The following is an 18,908-nucleotide window of genomic DNA, read 5'->3' on the forward strand; positions in this document are numbered from 1 at the left end:
CGTTTGTTTATTGCCCACCTCGTTAGATAGACTATAGAAAATAGTATATTTTCAAGAAAAACACCAAGTTGTTTAAAATTGAGAAAGGGAATCACCTGTATATTAGTATAAACACCACTAATCTATATAATAATGAATTTAATGAATTTTTTCTTACAACTATAATCTTTGTTTTGTATACATTTTAATCAAAGTTATATAGAATTTACAGATGGTTTTACAAAAAGTGCGAAATGGTATAGAAAGAAAGAATTGCAGAATAAAACTAATTACTTCCATAATTTCTTGATGGACATATTTTTTTCTGAATCTTTCTGCATAACTTTTGCTACAGCCATTTCAAAATCTTCTTGAGTAACATGAACACGACGTTCTCTGAGAGCATACATACCAGCTTCTGTGCATACACCCTGAAAACAAATAAATAAATAGATAATTTTAACAATAAAAATATATCTTAGCATACTGCAAAACGTTATATTAATTACCTTCACTTCTGCACCTGACGCACCAGGCATGAGTTCGGCAATTTTCCTTAAATTTATACCACGTGTTAAATTCATTTTTCTCGAATGAATTTTTAAAATATCAAGTCGCGCTTCTTCATTTGGAGGTGGAAATTCAATTTTACGATCTATACGTCCCGGTCTTAATAACGCTGGATCCAATATATCAATTCTATTTGTAGCCATAATGACTTTTATATTTTTTGTTGCTTCAAAACCATCTAATTGATTGAGCAATTCAAGCATGGTTCGTTGAACCTAAGTATCAGAAGTTGATAAAAAACATTCATTATTAAGCTAAAATTTTCAGATCTAATGCTATTACGTTGCGTGAGATAATCTGTACGCCATCCCTCGTTGTCTGGCCGTCAAAGGCCCACGTACCGTTATTCAGATCCTCAATAAATCTAAGGACCCACCAACTTAAGCTTTTTAACTTATTCGTTTCAATCGTAATCTTATTAACTTGAAGGAATTTCTAATCTTGTAAGTGTTTTTGGTTTATGGATGGTCCTTAGAACAATCCTTAGATTTTTTGTGCGCTCTTACAAATTACGGAGAAAGCGGCTATTTACCTAACAGTAAAAGCGGGCTTTTGCCATGTACAATGTCAACTACGAGCCACGTTAGTAGGAGGCTTCCTCCATCTATTCTCATTCATTAACATTGGTTATACCCAATGGGCATCATGAATCCGCTTTCTTCGTACAAAAAACACACCAACACCGAGTTTTCCTTAGTGACAACATCGACACCACGACTGGTCGATAAAACAAATGTGTAAAACTTACTTCACTATCTCCTCCAGAACCAGATTCAATACGAGAACTTCCAATTGAATCTATTTCATCCATGAATATTATAGATGGTGCATGTTCTCTTGCCATTACAAACAATTCACGAACCATTCGTGAACCTTCACCAATAAACTTTTGTACCAATTCAGAACCAGATACACGAATAAAAGTACATTCAGTATGATGAGCAACTGCTCTTGCTAATAATGTTTTGCCTGTACCTAAAAGTAAATTGCAAATTTATCAACAATATAATTAAGTTTAATTAAAAGGAAGAAGATAGATTTTAAAAATTAGCTTCTTTATTATTTACCTGGTGGTCCATACAAGAGTACACCTTTAGGTTGAGCAATCCCAAGAGCATCAAATAATTCAGGATGTTTAACAGGCAATTCAATAACTTCTTTGATTTCTTTAATTTGTTTATCTAAACCTCCTACCATCTCATATGTAGAGTCTGGTACTTTTTCCACCATCATAAGAGAAACAAGTGGGTCAACTTTGTTTGGTAAAATTTTATGCAATGTATAACTTTCATTGCGTAACGCAACTCTTGAATTTGGAGTTACATCATTAATATCAATATTTTTATCTATATCTACTACAAACTTCCCTTCAGGATGTACTTTAACCAAAACTTTCTTCTTGTCCATTGGTTTAACAACTTCTCCAACATATGATCCTTGTTCTTGGAGAAGCTGCAATTCTTCACGTAACATACGTACTACAAAAAAACACCAATTTTTATCGCAAAATGCATCAAACACAAATAAAAGTTAGTTAAAAAGATGAAAACATAATTGATATACCTTTGGCATTGAGCTCGTTACGTTGTGCTTGTAACCTCCTTAAATTTTGACTTTTTTCAGCTACGATTAATTGAAGTTCTTCAATTTTAGTAATGTAATACGGTTTAAAACCTTCTCCCTTAATAAGTTTCTCATCTATTTCCATCTAAAATATAAGGATAAAAACTAGCTATAATAATTGTAAAATTATGCATGTTGCTTAGATTCGATCAATTACCTTATTTGTGAGCGTCATTGTTGCACTCACTATTTATAATCAATTACTAATTATAATTGTTCTTATATGGCCATTTACTTATAAAAATAAGCAAGAAAGAAAGTTTAGAACTTGACACTTCTTTGTAATATTACAAGAATTGCTTGTCATCGATACCCACTGTACGGATCACGTAGTACCACGTACGGATACTCAATATCAACTTACGAATCGATTACTTGCTGTAGCTGTAAGATTATCGAGAATCAGTTTCATATCGATTGATACTTTTCCTGTACATTGTTTATAAACCATCTTTAGTAAAAAAAATTAGATTGTTTAAACAGATTTTTAAATTAAATTAATAAATTAAATTCCTTATATATCATTTATTAAAACAAATTCTTAAACATTTAATAAAATAAATCGATTACATTCGCTCATTGTAAATTATCCTTTACGACTATGATTTCATAAAATTATAATTATTTTAATTTTCATATATACATTTTCCTTCTTTTTAGTTTTAGCTAATGTAAAATAATTATTTTTTATATTTTATTGTAGTGTCAATTTAGTTTCTTATTTATTTATCAAACTTACAAATAATTTTCTAGAGTAATATTACTGAAGTAATCGAGAAATAATTGGATATTGCTTTAAATTTATTATTTAATGCCTTGTATTTTACTTCTTCAAAATTATACTTATTTTATGTTTCTCCACATAAGGTTGGTAGGATTGAATGGTAATGGTGTATAGTTGATACTTTGATACACGCTTAAAAATTTATGGAGTAAAATAGGCGGCGACGCGGAAAATGTATATACTACTATGCTACAATTTACTTAATTTATAATTTTATAAAAAATTTAGCGCGCATGACGGAAAGTGTTTTTTATGACAAGGACAAAATATACAACGTATAAGGTAGAACGTGAAAATTTAGTACGCCACGTGACTGCATAGGTTAAGGTGAAGATACTCTAACCGGTCGGCGGGAGATGAACTTTGCTCTCAGTTTTTATATGTTCTTCACATAAAACATGGAATTTGACTTATTATTCAATTTTATGTCAATATTTATCATCACTTTATTAATAGTTGTCACAGTCATCACCGTCTTCCAAAAACTTAAGTAAGTATTTATTCTGTTTCCCTCTAATTACAGTCATGGTTATATCATATTTTTTTATATGTTAGATTAAGATGGCCCATAAAAGTAAACTGCTGGTTTTGCAACAAAGATATAAAGATTTGGCGGCAACAACTAGATTGGTGGATGTGTCCATATTGTGAACAATATAATGGCTTTTCTAAGGTAAGTCAATTTATTCAACTAATATTCAGTGAACCATATTATTCAAAATATATAAATTTATGGTGTTGAAGATCATACATATGATCATACATATCTACAAATTTTAAATCAATGAAATTTTATATATAATGTATTTTGATTATTTCGCCAGGTTGAATTAATTGATTTATTAAATATTTTTAAAGCTATTGGAATATCTTAACATAAGAAACAGGCTATCTATGTGATATCTTTTACAATTCCATATATGTTTTGGAATATTATTCCTATATTTTCTTCCATGTCAAATTCTAGAATGGTGATTATGCATATACTATACCAGAACAATACAAGACATCTTCACATGAAATGAAAAGATACTGTACAATCAACCAGGGTACAACAACCAATCAAGGTGCAAATAATGGTCTCTGCAAACAATGTAACATGAATGAAAGTTTAAAAATATCAAAATTATCTGATTATGTACCAAAAAATGAAAGAAATTACGAATATGAAATGAAAAAGTTTAAAGATAGCTTAGAACAACAATATCCATTGTGTGCAAAATGTAAAAGTACAGTAAATAATGTATTATATAAGCAAGCATTATGGCTTGCACAATATAAAATGTTGTTATTTAAACAAAAACCATTTTGTATAATTGCTAATGTAAGTATTGTAATAAAGTATATTACAACAAATAATAAGGTTTGCATGGCATTTCTCACTGTAATTGTTTCATTCTTTGCAGAATTCAAAATATTTCGAACTAATATGCAGAATAATTTCAACTATATTAGGATCTATGGTAGTGTATAACATGGAATTCATATTCTTCCCAATTGGAGGATTATTTTTTCAATTTTGTGCCTGTTGGATACCTTCTACAAAAAAACAAAGTTCTGATATATTACTTATGTTTTTATGGATTTGTATGATTATACTCTTACCCTTTAAAGACATTAAATTAATTACAACAGATTTTCAGAATTCGTGGTTTGTTCTGGAATATATAACTCAGTATCATATGGTAAGCTAATAAATTAAAATAAAATATACTGCATTAATAATTAAATTTTAGTACATTAAATTAATCAACATTAATTATTTTTGTTTTAGATGATATTATTTATTTCAATCATAGGCTTTATAAATGTCATGCCTAAGTCATATAAAAGTACAGTAAATAAAAATATGTCATTTAAAAAAATTGAATCTTCTCCAAAAAATACAGTATTATTTGATTCATGTACAGCAACTTCAAATAATAAGCACAATCTTGATGTCAATGTTAAAACTGCTAATAATATAAACAAAACTGCCAGCAATTGCTTAACACCAAATACAATGAAAGATTATATGTCTCCTTATGCGGAAAATTCAATAAATTATAAATCTACAATTTCCCAAAGTTTATTGTAAGCAATTTTAATGTTTTAATTTTTTACTAATTTTATATATAACAAAAAATAAAATAATTTTTTATGTTATAGCACAAATGCGGCATCACCAATGTCTATTAACAATAATAATGCAGTATTCAATTCTCCACCTGTATATAAAAAGAGTATGATAGAGAGCAATTACTCATTGAATGACAGTTTGAGGACATTAAGCATATTATCACTGGGCGAAGATAAACCAAAATATTCAACTAAAATGCCTAAGATTTTTGAAACGAAGGTGTATAGCACAAAAAGTTCCGAGCTTTTTAAGAAGGCTGGTAAAAAAAATATTTTATCACCACCAAAACTAAAATCAGTTATGCAAACATCCTGGATAGCTGGTGGTTATTGGCAGGAAAGTATAGATACACCATCATTGTCCAGATCATCCAGTCAAAGTTCTGGTTTTTGTTCTGTGGGTTCTAATTTTGGTCCATCTAGAGAACCATCCATACATGAGTTTGATCAATGTTCAGTTATGTCAGATGCGACACAATCTTGTCATACACTAAGGCAAACTAATAGTCCTGTTGGGTCTTTTTCTCAATATAGTCCTCAATTTCCATTGTCGGAATCAAGAAATCAATCAATTAATAACCAAACAATGAAACTTGCATCAACCAATCTTTGTACACCACAAACATCATTATCTCAAAGTAACAAAAGAAATAATTCAACTTTTATAGATCAATGTTCACAAAGACAAAACATGGATATGAATGATATTAAAAGTCCCTCTGAAATGCAGCCGTTTCCTAGTCACGCCACTATTGTAACAAATCCCGTTTGGTTACCAGTTCTTTTATGTGGTTCACTTGTATTAAACATAATAGTATTATGTACTACTTTGTTACGTTAGATAGGGTATATCATACATTTTTTACGATCTTCCTAAATTTATATTTGCCACATACATTTATATGTATTTTAGTTATTAGTTACAAAATAAGTTAATCACTATTTTTCAAGCAATTGATTACTATTTTAAAAAATAGTATTTTTTAAAATTTCTATTTTAATGGATAGTAATCAATAATATTTCAACCTATTTATAAATAAGCGATGTACTGCCAGTATAAAGTTTTCTATTGTTATCACTCACTTTTTTATTTCACATAAATAATTGTAAATAAATATTATTTTTTTTATACGCAGTTTATAAAGTATCAAATTTGAACAATAATGTTAAGTTGAACGCATAATAGTGGAAAATAGAATACTGGTTTGACGGAAAATTAATTATTACCGTTCTAAACTGTCAATCTTGTGATAAAAAAATGTTCTCCGTGTGTGTTCACTAGTAAGATATATATGTAACTCAACAAATTTAAGAATTAATGAAATAATGTGAAATTGCGTTCACTTTGTATCGATAATATTTGATTTTTTTTTAACTTTACTATTATATTTGTGAATACGAAAAAAAGCTGTTTTGAACACACAAAAAGTTATGTATATATATATAAGTAATGAAATTTAAAGTGTTCTGTGTATTTGTAAGAATATATATGATGTTTATTGTGTTAAGATGTGATGTTAAAGTAACTTAATAAAATAAATATTGTAATATCTTCAACCGAGATATTACATTTTTGTTAAAATTTGTAACAAATTAATTAATGGACAAATATATTTTATATTATCATATTCTCAATTTGCATGTGACACTGAATTTTTAACTTTCAATGGGTGTAAACACTGTTCAGAACCTGATAATTTACGCTCGAAATGTCTAAGATCTGGCACATTAAAATTCACTTTTCGTCTGTGAAATCTTCAATGAAAATAAATATAAATCAAGATATATCTTTGATAGGTTTAATATAAATTAAATAATAACTTACTGAGTATCTTGTTCAATATTTAATAGCTTTAACTCCCCAATTTCTTCCCTATAAGTAGACCACCATTGACATTTGGCTATTCCTTCTTGTGAATTCTTGTACAATTCGTCTTTTAATGCTTCTCTTAAGCCAAATTGAGTTAATGTACCAAAACTTTTCATCAGATCCTGTTCAGGGACCCATTTCCTCTGTCTCCAAGTACAAAATATAAATTTTATAGAACATGAATATAACATTAAAGCACTGAGATAATTATAATTAACTGAGATACTTATAACTAACACAAAATGATATATACCTTGCATTGTAAGATCTAATTTTTGGTCCTTTAAAACTTTTTGGTAAAATATTATAACACAAATCATAAGTTGTTGTCATATTACTACAATATTCCTTTTTATGATCAAAAAATTGTTCTTGAGGTAAACCCTTACAATGAAATTGTATTTCAAAATATTATTGTAAAAATTAAGTCACTTAAAAATTACATCATGTATCATTTGTTTTTTATAATTTACTTTAGATTATATTTTATATATATATATATATATATATATATATATATATATATTCATATACCTCCTGAATAAGCTTATTTTCCCACTTTGCAATTTGGTTTATTTCCCAAGTTTTATTAACATGAGGCTTATAATCTATCTCATATAATGTTCTCCAATCATCAGGTTGGCTTATGTCACTGGCTCTGCGCTCAAACCAATTACCTACCAATGTTTTTGGTGTATATTTATTTTCACTTAATACTGGTGCACGATCAAGTTTACTCTTTGTAGGAAATAATTTTTTTCGTACATCTGTCAATGACAATGTGTTGTCTAAACATTGTTGTTCCACATTCCAGTCCATAATATTCAGACCATTCATGATATTTATCTTTGAAGAAATACCATAAGAAAATAAATAAAATAATGAAGTCTAGTTGAATGAAGCAGTTCATTATCGTTTGGACTAAAGAGTAAATTAATATATATTCATATGAGTTTTATAAAATCAATAAGGAAATTTGGATATTCATAATTTTGATATTGAATAAATGCAAATATACATGTAATATAAATTATTTTATTAAATAACTATGTTATTCAAGAATCAATATTTAAGTAGTATTTTATTAAAAAGTTAATGCAGCTATCATCAATTATTAATCAAGTAATAATAATAAACTTCTTATTAATTTTAATTAAATATGGGTGTAAGTTAAATGTAATATAATTTATGGTACCTTGAAGCTATGGCCTTCCTCTAACTCTGCATACAAATCTATCATCTAATTCTAGAAGGATTTTTCAAATTTCTATTTCATTTTATTTTCAGCTTCGAATGAGGTAGACCTGAATTTGATTGAGGGCTTCTGAAGAATGTTTATAACATGTACACAAGACATGCAATGAAAAAAGAATTTATTATTCTTTTTTATTATTCTATTTTATATAGTAAACCTACTTCGATACTTATAGGTTTCGCTATGCACCATCGAGTATCAATTATAGATCTTTTTTGTATTTTAAAACGCCGGTAATTTTGTTATGATGTAGAGCTTAATTAAATAAGCGCACGTATGGAACATATAATAATTTTTCGAGTAAAGCATAGTGTAGCAAAGCAGGTGATACAACTACATGAGTTTGTCGCACTTTTTCTGTACATTTTTCGGTATGTTTCTAAAACAATGAAACGAATATCTACATCTGTCAACTTATTTATTTCCTTCACATTCGCATACTTCGTACAGTTTACAAAAAAACGGTAGCGGTTATAGACCTCCTCATTAACAGTGATCCTTGTTTTCCAGCGTGAATGTATCATTATAAGTTTAACTACTTCTCTTCTTTTCTTTACTATAATTTTAAACATGTTTGATGTATTATGAAAATAATAATAACTCTGATTTTTTCTATTTTCTCCCATACATACATCGGAGATTTCCGATTAAAAGGATTTTTTCCGACAAGCATATGGATTTTGGAGGTTTTTTTTTTTTTTTTGTACAATAAAATTCATTAAATTTTTTCAAGCTCCATTGCCCGTTTTAATTATACGAACGAATCATACGAATTACAATGTAAAAAAAGAACATAAACACGTATGTCAATTTGAAAATTACGTGGATAATTTACATTATGCTATTATGTAACAGTACTCGATTAGTCATCATTGTGTTTAATCACGTTTTAATCATAACGAAAATTTATTCACTAAGTACCGTCCAATTTCTTCCTTCATGTTGAAAAATCAATAATGCCTTTACAATACTCTATAAAAATAAATGTTATTTAATAAGGAAAAAGTGGTCGATGCCCGAAACTCACAATCAAAGAGTTGGCTAAGCTGATATTTTATTTCACGATTCACTAGCTTAAGAAAGAAATTGAATCATGATCAAAAATTCAGCGAACACATTAATACCTTAGTTGAACAGTAGAATGAAAAATACATTATCGTATGACAATATTTCGATAATCGTTAAGGCTTTGAAACAGTAATATTAAGTGTATCTTGCATTAAATATATATACTTGTAGCCTTTTATGCGTAGGGCAATTTGCAAAAATTGTTTTGTTAATTTGCCAAATAAATGTAATAGTGTACGATTATATTTACATACATTTGACAAAAATATTTCAATAATAATTGCACTCATTATGCACCACGCACTTGTCTTCGCATATTAGCAAACACAATTTCTCCTTCGATATCACAAAAGTTAAAAAACGGAAGATGACAAAAATGATCTCACATGGAAACATGATTTCTTTCGTTGTCGTCTACAACAACGAGAGACAATGATTCATAAAGAAAATGTTAATCTTTTTTGCCTACATACCATAAGGAATCTATGCGTAATAAGATTCCAACGTATCACAAACAAATATTTAATCGCGCACAGTTTACAGAAACCTATCTTAAATTAATATTGTTTAGAATTCTCCTGCTCCGGACAATACATCAAGTACGTGTGGCTCGTACATTTTTATCAGAACCATAAATAAAACAATTACAAAAAAAATACATAAAAAGTACACATTGAAAAGCATTAATTATCAACAAATATGATTAAAGAATAGAGTTTTCTAAAAAAATGCATGTGTATAACGTTACGTTCAATTGTTACACTGAAAAATAAAGAGATACATGTGTGAGCGAATTTTCGGCGGCCTGCAACAGGTTTTAGGAACTTAAGCAGACCTGTGCAAAAGCTCACTATTAGACGTACAGTATACATACATCTAGGTAACTTCCGAGCATAAGCTCAACATGAAGAAACGTAAACTAACACGTATATCTAAGACAAAAGATTTACCCTATAGGCCAAATTTCATTGGTCTACAGAACTTTAAATGTAGTATAAAAGCCTCTGATATAAACAAGAATAAGCGATAATAAATTAATTTAAATTAGATGAGTATATAAAGATTCATGCAATGAAAACTGTACTATAATAAAATAAATGTGAACGAGGATAGCGATGAAATTCTTCTGTCGAAAATGTTCATAAAGCCATTGGTTCTTGGACCTCAATAATATTTAGAATAGCCAACAAACTTAACACTCTCGGTTAAGCGAGCTCTCTGGTCCGAAAAATCTGTTGTCACGAGTGTATTAATAGCAATGGAGAGAATTCTTACAATTATAAATACTTATAAGCCACGATAATTCCTACAGTTTTTTTCAAAGCCGCATGTCCAATCGCATTTCATGTCAGCGATACCTACCAAATCTTAAATAGTACTGCCTCATTTGTCGGGAAACTTCAATGTCGATAGCAGATTAATTAAAACTACTGTAGACAAGTCGATCAAATTGCATTAGTGTCACTTTTAGGAATTTATTTTCTATTCTATGATAATGGAATTCATTTGTCTTTTTAAAGATATAGGATATAGTATACAAAATTTTGATAGAAATAAATATTGAAACATTCTTCATAAGAGGCCTTTGCATGATTATTTGATAGACATTCACCTTTATTTATCGTGCATGATATTAAGTTAAATAATTTATAAAAATTAACTATTTACAAATCGATAGGACATGCAGCACTAATTTTACTTAATGCACTTATTTGCATTAATAAGCACATGCTTGTTTCGAGACAAATAAAAAGAACTGGCGGTGCTCCTTGCGGATATATTACGTCTATTACCCTTACTATATAGTTGTAACATTTATGGGTATCCACTACAAATTAGAGTCTCTGGAACTCTATTGCTTTCATTGATGAAAGCGTTCTTGCATTCGTTTTCTGTAAAAGTGAAGGGTTTGGCATTATGCTCACGATCACTGTACGCTGTTACCCATATCTGAATAAAAACATGAAAAAATAAACAAACATCAAAACTAATATCACCAAAAATATTAACGCAAAATTAACGTTTTATAAATAAAATCACCCATACTCACTTATTAAAAAAGAATTGAGAATTAAAATCAAAATTCTCGTAAGGTTTGTTCTTTTAAGTAATCTTTCATTCTTTATATGAAATTATATGATTTATATTTAACTATATTAGATAATATATTCCAAAATGTATAATATTTTTTATCGATTTCTTTTATGCAAAATTGAACAAACCTACGATTTGTGTGTAAAAATAAGAATATAGATAGTTATATGCAATGGAGAAATGATATATAACAAAGATAACTATACAAATTATTACTCACCACGATTTCCTGTTCTAATAGCATTAACATTGGTTAAATGGTGTTGACCAGCTCTAATTGGCTTAGCAATTTGCGCGCTAGGTCCACGACGAGCCAGATTCTTCTGTCTAACCGCTTCCTTGATTCTATCTACCTCATATTGATAACGTTTACGATCTCGCATTGCACCTTCTTTGGCATCTCGCAATGCTGTTTCCAGAGCTTTTACACGCTCCATCGTAGCTCGCAATCTTTTTTCAAGTTTGGGTAATTCACATCGAAGATCAGCGTTATCCCTCACAAGTTGTTTATGAACCTATTAAAATTATATAGATAATGTTTTGATGAAGAGTATAATTACGCATTAAAAATATTCAGCGATCAAATTTGTAATTTTAATTACTGAATTTTTCAATCACGTACTTTCGTAAGCTGATCTAGATTATTCTCAAGGAAGGAAATCTTCTGTTTCTGTGTAAGTGATCCACCATCGTCTTCGTTATCTTCTGCGATCATAGTTTTCTTTATTCTAGTCTGAAGATCTTGAACAAATAATTTGCGTAGATTGTGCAGTGTTTGAAGTTCTTTGGCTACTGTTTCCTCCAGACCTTTAAGATCTTTGCGAGCCTATAAAAATTAATTAGTAATTACAGAAATTTGGACTTTTAATTGCTCTATATCTTTTGTCAAATTTATACGTACTTGTTCACGGCGTTCATTAAGTAAAATTAATTCTTGCAATTTAACGGATTTGTTTGCTTCTTCTTGTTTCAATCGCTCATAATCGGCTTGCATTTGCTGATGAGCTAATGTGAATTTCTGGTTCAAATCTTTAAGTTCACTGATCAATTCTTGCTTCTCAGACAGTTCATCCCTAAGCGCTGCGACCTGCATTCATTAATAATAATAATATTTAGTATTGAATTATTCATAACAATAACAATAATATATAGTAATGTAAAATGTATATTTACTTGTTTCTGATGAGCATCTCGCAATTGATCCATTTGTTCTTCTAGTGCTACTCTCATTTTTGTTGCTGCTTCCTTTTCTTCTGCTTTTTCTTTATTTGTAACTGCTTGTACTTGTTCTGCAGCCTTCAACTTGGCACATTCTTCGCGTAAAGCATCAACATCTTCCTCCAAGGCACGTTTACGTGCTTCCGCTACTTTCATTGATTCCGTTAATGTTTGCATACGAGCTTCATGTTGAGAAATTAATAAACGACATTCAGCCAGATCTTTTTCATATTCGGCAACCTAAAATAAAATTGACCAATGAGCGTTATATTGTAAAAATCAAATATAATGAATTCAAAGAGTACGAAATCGAACGCTTACTTTCTTGTTACAGTCTACTTGGGAACTTTCTAATCCTTGGCATCGTTGTACTAAATTCTTCACCTCTGATTTCATTTTGCTAATGAATAGCCTTGCCACTGTGAATTCCTCTTCAAGTTTACCATTGCTTTCTGTAGGTACAACCTATAAAATATGAGATTTGTAATACTTTATGTAATTCCACTTATAAGAAATTCTTTAAACGATGTAGTAAATCAGTTTTTACCTTTAGATTTTCGTCACCGCCAATAGCAACTCCAATTTCACCTAAATCTTTCAAGAAGTTTGCTAACATTTCTGCAATACGTTTCCTTTGATGTGCAGACATATCTCTCAACTGTTGTAATTCTGAAGCAGTACTGTTCAGCGTTGTTTGTTTTGCTAAAAGTTCTTCTGTCAAAGTTTCTGTTTCTTTCTTTTTAATATCACACTGTAAGAATGTATATATAATATAATAATATCCTTATATCTCTCAATACAGATAATATAAGAAATTAGCTATTGACATAAGATACCTCTTGACATTTTTGATCATAATTAACTGCTAACTCTTCCAATGCTTGTAAAACTTCTTTAACTTCTTCCTTAGCCCGTTCGTGTTCTTGCTGTGTTCGGTTCACCTCCTGTTGTAGTTTCTCGTATTCACGCCTTGCAGTCGCAATTAATTCTGCTTGTTCATGAATTTGTTCTTTCAAGTTTTCAACATATTGCGATTGTTGATTAATCTCTTCATCCTTATCATCCAATTGCTGGTAAAGTCTTTCACGTTCTTCTTCTAGTTTTTGCCGTTCTTCGTTAGATAAAGATCCAGCCATCAAATTGCCACCAGGAGTGGCCGGCATTGGACCATCATCAAGTTTACCTGTGGAAAGCATTATAAATTATATAATATATGTCACAACATTCTCATTCTTATAAAGTAAATTGTATAGTACCCTCAATGGACATATTAATTGGAGTTGTAACATCTGATGCTTCAACCAAATTAAATTGTTCTTCGAGTTTAACTGTTTCACCCTGTCGCCAACGAGATAATTCAGCCTCCAATTTTTCAACTTTTCCTTTCAATCTAGCTGCCTTTTCTTTCTCCCTCTCATAACGACGCTTCCATTCTTCAGCCGTTAATTCCTCATTAACGCATACAACATTCTTTATAGTCTTAGCTCGTTTACCTAAGAAAATAATTAAATATATAATCGAGAAACTTCATATATTTAGTCAAGACAAAAATAAAGATCTCGTTTATTACCAAAATCTAAAGTCGATTTTGTTTCTGATTCATTGAAACTAGCTGGTGAACAACAAATAATAATCGTAGTTCTAGCATTGCCACCAAGAGATTCTTGCAAAATTCTAGTCAACTTTGAGTCACGGTAAGGAATGTGAGTTTTATTTCCATCAGCTAAAGCTGAAATTACGTTTCCAAGAGCTGATAGGGATTTATTAATATTTTTTGCTTCATCTAATACAGTGCCTTCTGCTCCAGTTTTTGAGACCTAAAATATAATATAAACAAAAAAAAAAGGTTTATTCTGAGGAGAAGGAAGTAGATGTAATGATAGATTTAATAGAGTAGATGTAAGTCACCTTTTCAGAACCAGCTAAATCAACAAGATATAATTTTCCTGATAGCTTCTTCTGGTTTTCTAAGTTTTCTTGTTTCACATTTATTAAGAATACGGAATGAGAACGTGAGCTGTGCTCATTCATGTTAGTTACAGCAATGTGCCTATTTGATTTTCCCTCTTCTATCACTTCAAACACTTCTTCAGGACTAGATACAAAGCGTTCTGTTGCACCTTTTACAAATGGTACTCGATTTTTATCTTCATGCACGCTTAGATTCACCTTAGATACTGAGAATGAAAAACAATAAAATTATAAGTAACAATTTTAAGAATTTTCATGTTAGATATATAAGTAAAATGAATAATAAAGTTCTTACCATCAAGAAGATCTCTGATCTTATCCATATAGATTTCAAAGTATGATACTTTGATATGAAATTCCAAATTCTCTTCCATGCCATAAATATGATTGAAAATGTCATTAACGATTCTGGGAATAATACCCTGTTTATTTGGGTCTCCAATAACACCTTCCATAGTGTGCGTTTTACCTAATTCACACATAAATATTTCATTAGCAGAATCATGTTAGAACTTAACTTTGATACAATAACTAATAACACATATTTATGTATTTTACTTAATACAAAATTTCAATTTACCTGATGATGTTTGCCCATATGCAAAAATAGTGCCATTGTAGCCTGCCAACACATCTGTGACAATTGATCTAGCTGCTTCATTGTAAACTTTATCTTGAGTAGCATTTGGCTTAAATACTTTATCAAAAAGATATACTTTCCCCTAAAACAATATTGCAATATTAAATTAAAGAATATACGCTACTACACAAAAGTTTTAGAACATGAAGCCATATTTTGATAAACTTTCATATGATATTTGTACAATTTAAGTCGTTCAAATCACATAGTCTTATTAATACAATTTACGGATGTATTACGATTTACGTATTAGTTGATTATATGACAATAAAATATTTCATTGTCCGAATAATGAAAATTTACAAAAACGAAAATATATGTGAATTATTAGAGATACGCTCCGTTATGATAGCCGTGAACAGAACATTCTTTTCCGTTCCTTTAATTCACGATGGCTATGTTCGCATATTTTTTTGATTTATACAAATATTTAGAACATATTATAGAACTACAGAAACATAAATTAGAGTTTCTAGCTAATTCAAAGCTTCAGTTGAAATCACTTCGTTTTGAATACTTTTCGTGTGCACGTCGCATATTAATAATAAGAGAAAAGACTTGAGTATAGCGAAGTGTTCTGAGAGAGTCTTTTTATCAAGAGAAGAGGCTATTCTGCAAGAGAAATTTTGAAGAAAGTGAGAACTTCTTCCGTTGTCTATAGCCTGTGATACATAATTTCGCAACTACAGGTAATTTGAAATGAAAAAGGTAATAGTTGAGATTCGATTTTTGTAAACGTAATTAAAGAAAAACTACTCCAAAAGCAAAAATTGATAAAGAACAAATGAAACTAATTTCGCGATTTGTGGAAAGTAGATTTTAAAGGTACGCAACTCTAAAAAAGACTTTAGTACGCTAAAAATCATTAACATTAATCACTAGAAGACTATATTACGAATAAGTTTAAATTTGAAATTTTTAAATCCAAATTTTAAATCCAAATTAAATTTTGAAAATTTTAAATTAAAGTTTGATTTAAGAGATATATAAAAATAGAAAATGCTTCCTATATAAAAGCGAATTGGAAATTGGACCGAAAACAACACAACGAGCAATTTGTTAAAAATAAAAAATTTTAGAAAAAAAATATTTGTGTATATTGCACAAACGTAATCTCCGTTACATTAATCGAAACTATTTCATTCATGATAATGATCTTACGTATCTAGCGAAGATATGTAAAAAATGTCTAGAAGAAATACTAAATACAACAGAAATAAATGTAATGGTGAAGTAGCTATTGCCTGATGTTAACCTTATCGGAATACTATAGGGTGTGTTAGGACGAAAAATATGGAAAAATGTCCACAATTACGGACAGAAATGAAATATTATATAAAGGGAATGAAAGATAAGAAAGAAAAATAATAATAGAGAAATTATTAAAAAAATAATAATTGCTAAAATACCAAAATTAGTAAATATGATACTTAAGATACACAGGGTATATATAGACGAAAAAATAACTAATTGTTATTGATTTTGGTAAAGTATAGAGTTATTATGTTTTTAAACATGTCTGTTATTATACATATAAGCAATTTACATACATATAAGCAATATATTTAAATAATATTCATTTAAAAAATTAATGACATAAGACAAATGTTTGCCAATTTTAAATAAGTAAGAATACCTTAATTTTATTAAAATTCTATTTTTATCTTACATATTTCACGAATCAGTGTGAAACACAAATAAAATATTGTAGGGAAAATTATATATTACATGTGTATTTGTAAGTCCCTTTGAAATATAGAAGAATATAGGAAAAAAGGGGGACAATTGCACTCAATGAAGCTTTGTATCAGGAACCTTTTAAAACAATAGCGATATCTTTACTGAGCTCCAAGATCAAAAGACTTCTATATGAAATGGTACATTCATGAACATGTATCTACTTAAAAATACATGTCTACAGAAAAATACATACAAAAGTAAAAATATCATTAGGAATAGTTTTAATTTCTATATACAATAATAAATTTTCATAAACATATTTTCAAAAACAAATATTCATAATATATAATTATATATCTGTTTAATATTCTTAATACAAAACCATATACAATTACAAAAATTAAATTATTTGTTTATATAGAAACAATAAGATCATAATGCAAGAAAGACATAGATAGAAAGACAGATATTTAAAAATACTGACACTATCAATTAAAAAAGTCCTAATCACTTAAATGATTTGATAATCTATATATTTATCTATCTTATTATAAAATGAGGATTTATTTATTAGTACAGCTGATAAAATCGTAATATATAAAAAAATCATGAAGTGTACATATATTTCCTGCAAGGGTATAATGAGGATAAGGAGAAATTAAGGCTATAGGTAGTGGAAATATTTTACAAACATTTAATAATTATAAGAAATACAGGATCGTTTATTAAATTAAGTTGTAGCGAATGCGATCAAACATTTCACAAAGTTGAACTTGTATTTGACGAATCTGAGGCCAACAACAATTTTTAACGCCACAAAATATATATATATGTAGTTAAATTGACAATTGACTACGGTCGATGAACGAAAAAGAAATTCGATCGTTGACAATTCAGTACTGTATCTACTTTGAAATTACGGTTTAATCATTCGCTGAAATAGATGCGTCAACGTGAGGAAATCGTTCAGCTCGACGAAGCACTGATGGAGGCGGAATGAAATCTCCATTTCGCCGAAAATAACAAAAATGAATCATCCTGTGCGTCGATCGAAGGATTCTTTTAATCGGCGTTAAATGCATAGCAGACGGTTTACAGATAGAATATACTGAATATAGAGAAGGACCGAGAGAGCAGCTGTCAGCTGTGCACGATGACATCACACGTAAGCTGAACACGGTTAACTAAATGTGATAACTAAAAACGAGAATGACGCGTGTAAAATCTACGTACCCCTATAGAGATGCAGTTATCCTCGCCGCCGGATGGGAATTTTACGATGAATTTCGAGCCAGCCTTCTCCTCGGAGTCGTTCAAAGGTCGAAATCTGCAGACTACCTTGATACTGTCCTCCGCGGCAATCTCACGCTCCCTCGGCGTCTCCATTGCCATATTTCGGTAGCTCGAATTCGTGACACGAGTTCCTTAGTTATTCTGATTAGTCACACTTAAAAATGATTTCCGATCTCTCGTAGGGTGCATAGGCGACGAGATGGTCGCGTGAACCGCATCAAGAACCACTACCGTCTTCTCTGTCACAAACCACAGCCCGTTTTGGAGCCAGCAAAGATGGCTGCCGTTGTTCGATGATTTTGCGGGTGGGTTGATTTGCGTGTGCAAAGGTGAGAATCAACGATCGTACTTATGTTAGACTGATGAAGAAACATGGACGATATAAGGTGTGACACGCGGCCAGCCCTCTTCTACTAATACATTACTACTACTCTATATTGAAGCACGGAAGTGATTTTTTTGAATATACTTCGGGTACTCTAAAAACCAATCGATGAGAAGTCTAGACAAAGTTTAACGCAAACGCGTCGAACTAAACGTGCGCGCGCGCCGTACGACTTGCCTGTTTGCGCACACGAAACAGCATTGTCGGCGGATATCATACATACCAGGGCTGTAACCTGCGTGGGCGTCGGATCCTTATTCCATTTTCTAGCCAAATACTTGTTTGGTCATTTTGTAGGATGCTAATATTCCTCCTTGAAAATCAATTATAGTTTACTTATAACGTTTATAAATTATTTG

The 18,908-nt window shown here is 29.9% G+C and overlaps 4 protein-coding genes and 1 long non-coding RNA gene across 7 annotated transcripts; 2 read left to right on the plus strand and 3 right to left on the minus strand.

Moving 5' to 3' along the window:
* Positions 1 to 123: 123 nt before the first annotated feature.
* Positions 124 to 2,548, minus strand: LOC100745238 (26S proteasome regulatory subunit 8). The gene is made up of 6 exons (XM_012393818.2): positions 2,330 to 2,548; positions 2,113 to 2,257; positions 1,617 to 2,027; positions 1,298 to 1,524; positions 489 to 764; positions 124 to 410 (listed from the first exon to the last, which is right to left on the minus strand). Exons 1-6 carry the CDS (start codon positions 2,345 to 2,347, stop codon positions 270 to 272), a joined length of 1,218 nt encoding a protein of 405 aa, XP_012249241.1. The 5' UTR covers positions 2,348 to 2,548; the 3' UTR covers positions 124 to 269.
* Positions 2,549 to 2,982: 434 nt separating this feature from the next.
* LOC100745358 (transmembrane protein 201 homolog) lies at positions 2,983 to 6,632 on the plus strand. Its single transcript, XM_003485468.4, has 6 exons — positions 2,983 to 3,446; positions 3,512 to 3,629; positions 3,924 to 4,280; positions 4,363 to 4,641; positions 4,731 to 5,029; positions 5,105 to 6,632. The coding sequence occupies exons 1-6, from the start codon at positions 3,355 to 3,357 to the stop codon at positions 5,913 to 5,915; spliced, it is 1,956 nt and encodes a 651-aa protein (XP_003485516.1). The 5' UTR covers positions 2,983 to 3,354; the 3' UTR covers positions 5,916 to 6,632.
* A 40-nt stretch (positions 6,633 to 6,672) lies between these two features.
* Positions 6,673 to 7,299, minus strand: LOC100740206. Its single transcript, XM_024372313.2, has 2 exons — positions 6,901 to 7,299; positions 6,673 to 6,830 (listed from the first exon to the last, which is right to left on the minus strand). The coding sequence occupies exons 1-2, from the start codon at positions 7,263 to 7,265 to the stop codon at positions 6,707 to 6,709; spliced, it is 489 nt and encodes a 162-aa protein (XP_024228081.2). The 5' UTR covers positions 7,266 to 7,299; the 3' UTR covers positions 6,673 to 6,706.
* A 1,002-nt stretch (positions 7,300 to 8,301) lies between these two features.
* On the minus strand, positions 8,302 to 18,723 carry LOC100745480 (kinesin heavy chain). Of its 3 annotated transcripts, XR_002947969.2 has the most exons (15): positions 18,105 to 18,723; positions 15,132 to 15,273; positions 14,847 to 15,020; positions 14,489 to 14,757; positions 14,151 to 14,397; positions 13,837 to 14,073; positions 13,417 to 13,763; positions 13,128 to 13,331; positions 12,902 to 13,045; positions 12,536 to 12,820; positions 12,264 to 12,449; positions 11,985 to 12,188; positions 11,583 to 11,877; positions 11,319 to 11,490; positions 8,302 to 11,218 (listed from the first exon to the last, which is right to left on the minus strand). XR_002947969.2 is itself a non-coding variant. In XM_012393816.3 (14 exons), exons 1-14 carry the CDS (start codon positions 18,261 to 18,263, stop codon positions 11,084 to 11,086), a joined length of 2,970 nt encoding a protein of 989 aa, XP_012249239.1. In that variant the 5' UTR covers positions 18,264 to 18,723; the 3' UTR covers positions 8,302 to 11,083. The 3 variants fall into 3 exon arrangements, 2 of the variants coding, with proteins under 2 accessions (XP_012249239.1, XP_003485517.1); XM_012393816.3 differs by lacking the exon at positions 11,319 to 11,490 and having other exon boundaries at positions 8,302 to 11,160; XM_003485469.4 differs by lacking the exon at positions 11,319 to 11,490.
* LOC117152543 lies at positions 17,462 to 18,256 on the plus strand. The gene is made up of 2 exons (XR_004462928.1): positions 17,462 to 17,541; positions 17,970 to 18,256. It is a non-coding gene; the product is annotated as an uncharacterized LOC117152543 (long non-coding RNA).
* Positions 18,724 to 18,908: the final 185 nt, after the last annotated feature.

Source organism: Bombus impatiens, unplaced genomic scaffold, assembly GCF_000188095.3.
Source record: "Bombus impatiens unplaced genomic scaffold, BIMP_2.2 scf_0060, whole genome shotgun sequence".
Classification (NCBI taxonomy): Eukaryota; Metazoa; Arthropoda; class Insecta; order Hymenoptera; family Apidae; genus Bombus; species Bombus impatiens.